Raw genomic sequence first — 12,112 nt, forward strand, 5'->3', positions numbered from 1 at the left:
TGTCCTTAGTGACTCCATCTTGAATTTAAACAAGCAAATATACGGGGATGTGAGATTCAAGATCGGCAGGGCCGAGCCATCCAGCTTCGGGACCACAAAGAGACTTGAGTAAAAGCCCTGTGTCTGTAGCGGAGGAGGTACTGAAACAATAAACTCCTGTGAAAAGCAGTATTTGAATCGTATCTAGAAAGGTAACTCTTGCTACAGGTGAAGCTGGGAAGGCCGACTTGAAGAATCTGAGGAGGTAGTTCCGGAAATTCCAGCCGGTATTCTTGTGATATGAGTTCCCTCACCCAAGCATCCCTGCAGGACTCTGCCCATATATGGGCAAAGTGCTGAAGGCAATCACCTACCTGGAAGTCGCGTTGATGCTGGGGCCAACTGTCACGCGGAGGGCTTCATGGATGAGGATCCGGAGGCCCGGTCCAGAGTTCCAGCAGCTGCTAGTTTACCAGACTTACCACGAGTTCCTCTTGCAGTTTTAGATGCACCTCTGGCTTTGCCTCTGAATCTTGCCACATGAAAGGACTGCAGAGAGGGCCCAGGGTAGGGACATCTAGCAGGAGGTGCAGCAGACTTACCTGCTGTAGCCTGGGATATCCACTTGTTTAGTTCTTCTCCAAACAAGGCATCCCCTGTAAAAGGAAGAAATTCAACACCCCTTTTGGAATCAGCATCAACTGACCATTGATGCAGCCACAGGGCTCTGCGAGCCGAGACCTTCATAGCCGTGGAATGGCCATGTATGATACACAATTCTTTAACCGCCTCACTCATAAAGTTCACTGCATCCTGGATATGCTGCAACAGAGTAATGATCTCATCCTGAGGTAGAGCCATAAACCTCTGTATTATATTATCGGTCCATTTAACATTGGGGGTCAATCCGAGTTGATCACACGCTGCAGTTTTTCACAGCGCAGTGATCAGGTAACTACTGTGCATGCGTATACACCGCAAGACGCATCCGCGTTGTACAGGTGCAAAGCAGATCATTGCTGAGCGATGGATTTAACGAAGAATCCGTTCGCACAGCCGATCGTAAGGAGATTGACAGGAAGAAGCCATTTGTGGGTGTCAACTGACCGTTTTCTGGAAGTGGTTGGAAAAACGCAGGTGTGTCCAGGTGTTTGCAGGACGGGTGTCTGACGTCAATTCCGGGACCAAAAATACTGGAGTGATCGCAAGGGCAGAGTAAGTCCAGACATACTCAAACTGCACAAAATGTTTATGCAGAACTCGGCTGCAAAGGCATTCGCACACTTGCAAAGTGAAAATACACACCCCTGTGGGCGGCGACTATGCGGTTGCACGGTTGCAAAACGTAGCTATCGAGCGATCAAAACGAAATGACCCCCAATGGCTCTAGATATCCTGCCGCAAGCAATAGTGTGGCATTGAGTTACACCCACTGCAGTATACATTGATTTGAGTGTAGTCTCAATTCTGCAATCAGCTGGGTGTTTGAGGGAGATAGCCCCAGGTACAGAGAGCACTATTTTATGTGACAGCCTGGACACTGAAGTATCCACGGACGGTGGGGTTTCCCAAACTTTCCTATCCTCAGTCGGGAAGGGAAAGGAATTTAGTTACCTCTTGTGAGTAATAAATTATTTATCAGGATTTACCCACGCCTCCTTTGAAAGAGTATTTAACTCCTTTGATATAGGGAAGGTGACAGGGGATTTTGGTTTAACATTAAAATATAATACCTCTTCTGGTTCTGTCTCCTTATCTTGTAAGTTGAGGACATCCTTAATAGCATAAATTAAGGCCTCAACACCCGGGGACAGTGTGTTGTCATCTTCCCCCTCCAGCACCACATCCTCTGACTCTGGTAGTTCAGTGTCAGACTGGAGCACCTGTGGGAGTGTATGTTTATGAGAGACCACCAGAGGGGGCTGAGTTGGCTGTCTGTGATCAGCAGTCTTAATAATGAACTATTCTACAGACTGTCTCAGGGTTTGCCTCTCCTGCTTTGCAGCAGTTAACTCTGACTTTATATCTGTAATCACTGTTGTTGAGTCCAACCATGCAGGTTCCTGCAAAGCACTACCCTGTGAAGGTAGAAAACACTGGGTACAGAGCAGGGACCCCTGGGAAGAGGGTGTAAACTTGGTGTTGCAAGAAGGACACAGATTTTTTCTCAGACATGCTTACAGCAGAAAATAAGATTTTACTCACCGGTAAATCTATTTCTCGTAGTCCGTAGTGGATGCTGGGAACTCCGAAAGGACCATGGGGAATAGCGGCTCCGCAGGAGACTGGGCACAACTAAAGAAAGCTTTAGGTCACCTGGTGTGCACTGGCTCCTCCCACTATGACCCTCCTCCAAGCCTCAGTTAGGACACTGTGCCCGGACGAGCTGACACAATAAGGAAGGATTTTGAATCCCGGGTAAGACTCATACCAGTCACACCAATCACACCGTATAACTCGTGATACTATACCCAGTTTAACAGTATGAAAACAACTGAGCCTCTCAACAGATGGCTCAACAATAACCCTTTAGTTAACAATAACTATGTACAAGTATTGCAGACAATCCGCACTTGGGATGGGCGCCCAGCATCCACTACGGACTACGAGAAATAGATTTACCGGTGAGTAAAATCTTATTTTCTCTGACGTCTTAGTGGATGCTGGGAACTCCGTAAGGACCATGGGGATTATACCAAAGCTCCCAGTGCGGATGACTCTGCAGCACCGAATGAGAGAACTCCAGGTCCTCCTCAGCCAGGGTATCAAATTTGTAGAATTTTGCAAACGTGTTTGCCCCTGACCAAGTAGCAGCTCGGCAAAGTTGTAAAGCCGAGACCCTTCGGGCAGCCGCCCAAGATGAGCCCACCTTCCTTGTGGAATGGGCTTTTACTGATTTAGGATGCGGCAGTCCAGCCGCAGAATGTGCCAGCTGAATTGTGCTACAAATCCAGCGAGCAATAGTCTGCTTAGAAGCAGGAGCACCCAGTTTGTTGGGTGCATATAGGATAAATAGCGAGTCAGTTTTCCTGACTCTAGCCGTCCTGGAAACATAAATTTTCAAGGCCCTGACTACGTCCAGTAACTTGGACTCCTCCAAGTCCCTAGTAGCCGCAGGCACCACAATAGGTTGGTTCAAGTGAAAAGCTGATACCACCTTAGGGAGAAACTGGGGACGAGTCCTCAATTCTGCCCTATCCATATGGAAAATCAAATAAGGGCTTTTACATGACAAAGCCGCCAACTCTGATACACGCCTGGCCGAAGCCAAGGCCAATAACATGACCACTTTCCACGTGAGATATTTTAGATCCACGGTTTTCAGTGGTTCAAACCAATGTGATTTTAGGAAACTCAACACCACGTTGAGATCCCAAGGTGCCACTGGAGGCACAAAGGGGGGCTGAATATGCAGCACTCCCTTCACAAACGTCTGAACTTCAGGCAGTGAAGCTAGTTCTTTCTGGAAGAAAATCGACAGAGCCGAGATCTGTACCTTAATGGAGCCTAATTTCAGGCACATAGTCACTCCTGCTTGTAGGAAGTGCAGAAATCGACCTAGTTGAAATTCCTCTGTTGGGGCCTTTTTGGCCTCACACCAAGCAACATATTTCCGCCATATGCGGTGATAATGCTTTGCAGTTACATCTTTCCTGGCTTTAATCAGTGTAGGAATGACTTCCTCCGGAATGCCCTTTTCCTTCAGGATCCGGCGTTCAACCGCCATGCCGTCAAACGCAGCGGCGGTAAGTCTTGGAATAGACAGGGCCCCTGCTGCAGCAGGTCCTGTCTGAGCGGCAGAGGCCATGGGTCCTCTGAGATCATCTCTTGAAGTTCCGGGTACCACGCTCGTCGTGGCCAATCCGGAACCACGAGTATTGTTCTTACTCCTCGTTTTCTTATTATTCTCAATACCCTTGGTATGAGAGGCAGAGGAGGGAACACATAAACTGACTGGTTCACCCACGGTGTCACTAGAGCGTCCACAGCTATCGCCTGAGGGTCCCTTGACCTGGCGCAATATCTCTCTAGTTTTTTGTTTAGGCGAGACGCCATCATGTCCACCTGTGGCCGTTCCCATTGATTTACAATCATTTGGAAGACTTCTGGATGAAGTCCCCACTCTCCCGGGTGGAGGTCGTGCCTGCTCAGAAAGTCTGCTTTCCAGTTGTCCACTCCCGGGATGAACACTGCTGACAGTGCTAGTACATGATTTTTTGCCCAACGGAGAATCCTTGTGGCTTCTGCCATTGCCATCCTGCTTCTTGTGCCGCCCTGTCGATTTACATGGGCGACTGCCGTGATGTTGTCTGACTGGATCAGTACCGGCTGATGTAGAAGCAGGGATTTTGCCTGACTTAGGGCATTGTAAATGGCCCTTAGTTCCAGAATATTTATGTGTAGGGAAGTCTCCTGACTCGACCACAGTCCTTGGAAGTTTCTTCCCTGTGTGACTGCCCCCCAGCCTCGAAGGCTGGCATCCGTGGTCACCAAGACCCAGTCCTGTATACTGAATCTGCGGCCCTCTAGAAGATGAGCCCTCTGCAGACACCACAGCAGAGACACCCTGGTTCTTGGAGACAGGGTTATTAAGCGATGCATCTGGAGATGCGATCCGGACCATTGGTCCAGCAGGTCCCACTGAAAGATTCTGGCATGGAACCTGCCATAAGGAATTGCTTCGTAAGAAGCTACCATCTTTCCCAGGACCCGCGTGCAGTGATGCACCGATACCTGTTTTGGTTTCAGGAGGTCTCTGACTAAAGATGACAGCTCCTTGGCTTTCTCCTCCGGGAGAAACACTTTTTTCTGGACTGTATCCAGAATCATACCCAGGAACAGTAGACGTGTCGTCGGAACCAGCTGTGATTTTGGAATATTCAGAATCCAACCGTGCTGGTGCAGCACCTCCTGAGATAGTGCTACTCCTACCAACAACTGCTCCTTGGACCTCGCTTTTATTAGGAGATCGTCCAAGTACGGGATAATTAAAACTCCCTTTTTTCGAAGGAGTATCATCATTTCCGCCATTACCTTGGTAAACACCCTTGGTGCCATGGACAGTCCAAATGGCAACGTCTGGAATTGGTAATGGCAATCCTGTACCACAAATCTGAGGTACTCCTGGTGAGGATGGTAAATGGGGACATGCAGGTAAGCATCCTTGATGTCCAGGGATACCATGTAATCCCCCTCGTCCAGACTTGCAATAACCGCCCTGAGCGATTCCATCTTGAACTTGAATTTTTTTATGTATGTGTTCAAGGATTTCAAATTTAAAATGGGTCTCACCGAACCGTCCGGTTTTGGTACCACAAATAGTGTGGAATAGTAACCCCGGCCTTGTTGAAGTAGGGGCACCTTGATTATCACCTGCTGGGAATACAGCTTGTGAATTGCCGCTAGCACCGCCTCCCTGTCTGAGGGAGCAATCGGCAAGGCAGATTTTAGGAACCGGTGGGGTGGAGACGCCTCGAATTCCAGTTTGTACCCCTGAGATACTATTTGAAGGATCCAGGAATCCACCTGTGAGCGAGCCCACTGATTGCTGAAATTTTTGAGGCGGCCCCGCACCGTACCTGGCTCCGCCTGTGGAGCCCCACCGCCATGCGGCGGACTTGGAAGAAGAAGCGGGGGGAGGACTTTTGCTCCTGGGAACCTGCTGTTTGTTGCAGCCTTTTTCCCCTACCTCTGCCTCTGGACAGAAAAGACCCGCCTTTTCCATGCCTGTTTTTCTGGGTCCGAAAGGACTGAACCTGATAAAACGGCGCCTTCTTAGGCTGTGAGGGAACATGGGGTAAAAATGCTGACTTCCCAGATGTTGCTGTGGAAACTAGGTCCGAGAGACCATCCCCAAATAACTCCTCACCCTTATAAGGCAAAACTTCCATGTGCCTTTTTGAATCTGCATCCCCTGTCCACTGCCGAGTCCATAAGCCTCTCCTAGCAGAAATGGACAATGCACTTATTTTAGATGCCAGCCGGCAGATCTCCCTCTGTGCATCTCTCATGTATAAGACTGAGTCTTTGATATGCTCTATGGTTAGCAGAATAGTGTCCCTGTCTAGGGTGTCAATATTTTCTGACAGGGAATCTGACCACGCAGCGGCAGCACTGCACATCCATGCTGACGCAATAGCTGGTCTAAGTATAATGCCTGAGTGTGTGTATACAGACTTCAGGATCGCCTCCTGCTTTCTATCAGCAGGTTCCTTGAGGGCGGCCGTATCCGGAGACGGTAGTGCCACCTTTTTAGACAAACGTGTGAGTGCTTTATCCACCCTAGGAGGTGTTTCCCAACGTGACCTATCCTCTGGCGGGAAAGGGAACGCCATTAGGAATTACCAATTTTTTATCCGGGAAAGCCCACGCTTCTTCACACACTTCATTTAATTCTTCTGATGGGGGAAAAACTACAGGTAGTTTTTTCTCCCCAAACATAATACCCTTTTTAGTGGTACCTGGATTTATATTAGAAATGTGTAACACCTCTTTCATTGCCTCAATCATGCAGCGAATGGCCTTAGTGGACATTAGACTAGACTCATCGTCGTCGACACTGGTGTCAGTATCCGTGTCGACATCCGCATCTGCCATCTGAGGTAGCGGGCGTTTTAGAGCCCCTGATGACCTTTGAGACGCCTGGACAGGCACGAGCTGAGAAGCCGGCTGTCCCGCATTTGGCATGTCGTCAAATTTTTTGTGTAAGGAGTCGACACGTGCACGCAATTCTTTCCATAAGTCCATCCACTCAGGTGTCTGCCCCGCAGGGGGTGACATCCCTTCTATAGGCATCTGCTCCGCCTCCACATCATTATCCTCATCAAACATGTCGACACAGCCGTACCGACACACCACACACACACAGGGAATGCTCTAACAGAGGACAGGACCCACAAAAGCCCTTTGGGGAGACAGAGTGAGAGTATGCCAGCACACACCAGAGCGCTATATAATGCAGGGACTAACTGAATTATGTCCCCTATAGCTGCTTATATATATATATATATATATACACTGCGCCTAAATTTAGTGCCCCCCCTCTCTTTTTTACCCTTTTCTGTAGTGTAGACTGCAGGGGAGAGCCAGAGAGCATACTTCCAGCGGAGCTGTGAGTGAGAAAATGGCGCCAGTGTGCTGAAGGAGATAGCTCCGCCCCTTTTCCGCGGACTATTCTCCCGCTTTTTTCTGGATTCTGGCAGGGGTATTTTCCACATATATAGCCTCTGGGGCTATATATTGTGGTATTTTTGCCAGCCAATGTGTTTTTATTGCTGCTCAGGGCGCCCCCCCAAGCGCCCTGCACCCTCAGTGACCGGAGTGTGAAGTGTGTATGAGGAGCAATGGCGCACAGCTGCAGTGCTGTGCACTACCTTGGTGAAGACTGATGTCTTCTGCCGCCGATTTTCCGGACCTCTTCTTGCTTCTGGCTCTGTAAGGGGGCCGGCGGCGCGGCTCCGGGACCGAACACCAAGGACGGGCCTGCGGTCGATCCCTCTGGAGCTAATGGTGTCCAGTAGCCTAAGAAGCCCAAGCTGGCTGCAAGCAGGCAGGTTAGCTTCTTCTCCCCTTAGTCCCTCGCTGCAGTGAGCCTGTTGCCAGCAGGTCTCACTGAAAATAAAAAAAATAATTCTATACTTTCTTTTTAGAAGCTCAGGAGAGCCCCTAGTGTGCATCCAACCTCGGCCGGGCACAAAATCTAACTGAGGCTTGGAGGAGGGTCATAGTGGGAGGAGCCAGTGCACACCAGGTGACCTAAAGCTTTCTTTAGTTGTGCCCAGTCTCCTGCGGAGCCGCTATTCCCCATGGTCCTTTCGGAGTTCCCAGCATCCACTAGGACATCAGAGAAAACACAGATATTTATATCACAGTGCAGTGACACACAATAGGGAACAGCACAGTAACCCAGACATCCCCGAGTGGAGGAACACAGAGAGGACTGGGACCAGCACACAATACCTCAGCTCAGGGCAGGGCTCCGCTGGGTATATTTTACACGTTATGTGTCCAGCGGTGTAACCGCTATATTTGCGCTCCCCCCTTTTCTATCAGACCCCCCGGTCCAAGTACAAAACGTGGTGCAGTGGCCTCTGTGGAGGAGCAGATTAAGCGTGCAGTCTAACCAGCAGCAGCAGGAAATGGCGCCTTTCCAGCCTCTGGTCCCACTCTCTGGGAAGCCCCACTCCTTACATGACTCACGGTCCCTAGCAGATTATACTGACATAAATAGTAAAACCACCTTGTAATACATGTGTATATAAAGAGAGTAACCCTATGTTCAGTGTGCCAGTGTGGGGTCCACAGCAGGCACCGCAGCTCGAGGCCTGTGACTGCCGCACCCTTTTGCCAGCATTTGCACCGGGGACCTGCTAATCGGGACCCCTGCGTATTACTCACCGCACCGCATCTACTTCGGCATCTGTTAGGGGTGGCGGCATGCTACTGGTGTGGGCTCACACCCGAGGGGCATGAGAAACAGCGCCTCAGTAGCTCAGTGTCCTGTCAGCGGGGATATGAACCATTAACTCTTTATTAAGTTGGTTCGCTTCCCCCCCTAAGTACCACGACGCAGGCAGACTGGTGCCAACCAGCGCTGCTTGAAAATAATAAACTGACATAAAATTTGAAGAAAACTCTCTGGAGCTCCAGAGAATGCACCCGGCTCCTTGGGCACATTATTCTAAACGGAGTCTGCTAGAAGGGGCATAGAGGGGAGGGGCCAGCACACACTAATGGACCCGATCTATACCCTATGGTACGAATACCACCCCAGTATCCACTAGGATGTTAGAGAAAGACAGGTTATCTGCATAGCAGTGGTAGACCAGGGTATGACATCTGATTGTTTCACCCAGTAGCAGCATGCATATTGCAAAAAGCAAAGGAGATAGGACAGGAACTTGAGAAACAATGCATAGCAATGGTGATGAGATTAAAAAGGTTCCTCACCTGTGTGATGTCTATTGTGTGAAACAAAGCTGAATTACTTCTCACACTCAGAACATGGAAATTGTTTCTCACCTGTATGACTTTTCTGATGTTTAACAAGATATGATTTCTGTAGAAAACATTTCCCACACTCAGACCATGGAAATGGCTTCTCACATGTGTGAGTTCTTTGATGTCTAACAAGAGCTGATTTCCATGTAAAACATTTCCCACACTCAGAGCATGGAAATGGTTTCTCACCTGTGTGACTTCGCTGATGTGTAACAAGATGTGATTTCCGGCTAAAACATTTCCCGCACTCAGAGCATGGAAATGGCTTCTCACCTGTGTGACATCTTTGATGTGCAACAAGATCTGATCTATGTGCAAAACATTTCTGACACTCAGAACATGTAAATGGCTTCTCACCTGTGTGACTTCTCTGATGTGTAACAAGATGTGATTTATGTGTAAAACATTTCACACACTCAGAACAGGAAAATGGCTTCTCACCTGTGTGAGTTCTCTGATGTGAAACTAGATTTGCTTTACTTAAAAAACATTTCCCACACTCAGAACATGAAAATGGTTTCTCACCTGTGTGACTTCTTTGATGTGCAACAAGATCTGATTTCTGTAAAAAACATTTCCCACACTCAGAACATGAAAATGGTTTCTCACCTGTGTGACTTCTAAGATGTGTAACAAGATGTGATTTATGTGTAAAACATTTCACACACTCAGAACATGGAAATGGCTTCTCACCTGTGTGACTTCTCTGATGTGTAACAAGATGTGATTTATGTGTAAAACACTTCAAACACTCAGAACAGGAAAATGGCTTCTCACTTGTGTGACTTCTCTGATGTCAGAAAACAAGTTCTGATTTGTATGTAAAACATTTCCCACACTCAGAACACGGAAATGGCCTCTCACCTGCCTTAGCTGACTGATGGGTAATAAGCTTTGTGTTCTGTGTAAAACATTTGGCATCTATAGAACAGGGAAACACTGTATCTACTGTCAGAGCTGTAACAGATGCACCAATATCAGAGTGATCAGGAGAACATTTCCCAGGATCAGAGGGATCAGCTGATAGAGCTGGATGTATAATTGGGGTAATGGGGTTATCTCCTGGAGAATCCTGTCTACTGTCATTATCTTTTATGTCACAATCCGGGGAAAACATTAGATGTCCTTCTGAGATATTCCTGCTTGTGTGTCCATCTGCTGGAAATAAAATACATTATGCACATATGAATTTTCATGAAACAAATTAAATATTGTATAGGTTATGTTAAAAAATGGCAAATTACAATAAATGAGAAGACCCAGGATGTTACATGGTACATTATATAATTCTGTAACTGACATTAACCAGTACTATAGTTCTGGCATTGCTTTTATGTTTAATTAAAAATACTAGGAAGCTTGGACTGGAGTATAATATGCACTCAAAGAGTGTGAGGAGACTGGTCAGATCTCAGGGCTGGTAACACACAGTGACATGATGTGAGAGGGAGAGCAGGAGTATAATAGGGGCTGATGGCTCCTGATGTAGGAGATACACCAGAGAGTGTGGGGAGGAGACTGGTCAGATCTCTGGGCTGGTAACACACAGTGACATGATGTGAGGGGGAGAGCAGGAGTATAATAGGGGCTGACGTCTCCTGATGTATGATACACCAGAGAGTGTGTGGAGGAGACTGGTCAGATCTCTGGGCTGGTAACACACAGTGACATGATGTGAGGGGAGAGCAGGAGTATAATAGGGGCTGATGGCTCCTGATGTATGAGATACACCAGGGAGTGTGGAGGAGACTGGTCAGATCTCTGGGCTGGTAACACACAGTGACATGATGTGAGGGGAGAGCAGGAGTATAATAGGGGCTGATGACTCCTGATGTATGAGATACACCAGAGAGTGTGGGGAGGAGACTGGTCAGATCTCTGGGCTGGTAACACACAGTGACATGATGTGAGGGGGAGAGCAGGAGTATAATAGGGGCTGATGGCACCTGATGTATAAGATACACCAGAGAGTGTGGGGAGGAGACTGGTCAGTTCTCTGGGCTGGTAACACACAGTGACATGATGTAAGGAGTAAAGCAGGAGTACTATAGTGGGTGATGGCTCCTGACTCCATGCTGGGAAAAATAGGATTTTAAAACCTACCGGTAAATCCTTTTCTATGAGTCCGTAGAGGATGTTGGGGACACCAAAAGAACCATGGGGTATAGGCGGGATCCGCAGGAGAAATGGGCACTTTAAGACTTTCAAAAGTGGCGTGACCTGGCTCGTCTCTCTATATCCCTACCCAGACTCAGTTTGGAACTGTGCCCGGAGAGACGGAAATTTCGAGGAAAGGAATTAACAAACAAGGTGAGCATCATACCAGCTCACGCCATAAACATGCCGAATAACATGGCATTCAACTGAACACATGCCAACGGACATGAACAAAATTCAGCAACAACTTGAAGAAACCATAACACAGTATGTGTGTAACCAGAACTAAACTGCAGATACAGTACGCACTGGGACGAGCGCCCAACATCCTCTACGGACTCATAGAAAATAATTTACCGGTAGGTATTAAAATCCTATTTTCTATTTCGTCCTTGAGGATGTTGGGGACACCAAAAGAACCATGAGGTTTATACCAAAGCTCTATAGCGGGCAGGAGAGTGCGGATGACTCTGCAGCACCGATTGACCAAACTTTAGGTCTTCATCGGCCAAGGTATCAAACTTGTAAAACTTAGCAAACGTGTTGTCAGGTTGTCAGGATTCAGATTTAGTCTGTTCCCGGAGGGGGCACTAGTGGGTAAGTGTTGGAATGACATATGAGACGTGGAGGTTGCATAAAGAGTCCTGCGCTGAGGTTTATTAAACATAAAAGTCACAGAGAAATGATATAGCAATGGATGATAACTTAGAACCGGCAGTAACAGATGAAATAATAAGCAGTAACTGAATCCAAGGTAATAATCAAAAGTCTCTGGTAACACAAATATAGAAGATAACTTGATGACTGAATGCAAATGGTTTCAAGCAAAGCAAAGTCTCTGGTAACAAACGTAGAATAATTTGGTAACTGGATGCAAATGGTTTAAAGCAAAATAAAGTCTCTGATAACACAAATGAGGAATGAAGATAACCTGATAACTGAATGCAAACGGGTTTGAAAAATATAAGGTCACTGG

General features: G+C 47.6%; 1 protein-coding gene across 1 annotated transcript in view; it reads right to left on the reverse strand.

Annotated features, from left to right (window-relative positions):
* Positions 1-12,112, reverse strand: part of LOC134983780 (oocyte zinc finger protein XlCOF7.1-like) — a 122,254-nt gene that overhangs the window by 93,511 nt on the left and 16,631 nt on the right. The window contains exon 2 of the mRNA XM_063949416.1: positions 9,169-9,769. Within this exon, the coding sequence (XP_063805486.1) occupies positions 9,169-9,769 (601 nt within the window). The remainder of the gene's footprint in view (positions 1-9,168; positions 9,770-12,112) is intronic.

Source organism: Pseudophryne corroboree (genome assembly GCF_028390025.1).
Source record: "Pseudophryne corroboree isolate aPseCor3 chromosome 3 unlocalized genomic scaffold, aPseCor3.hap2 SUPER_3_unloc_24, whole genome shotgun sequence".
NCBI lineage: Eukaryota > Metazoa > Chordata > Amphibia > Anura > Myobatrachidae > Pseudophryne > Pseudophryne corroboree.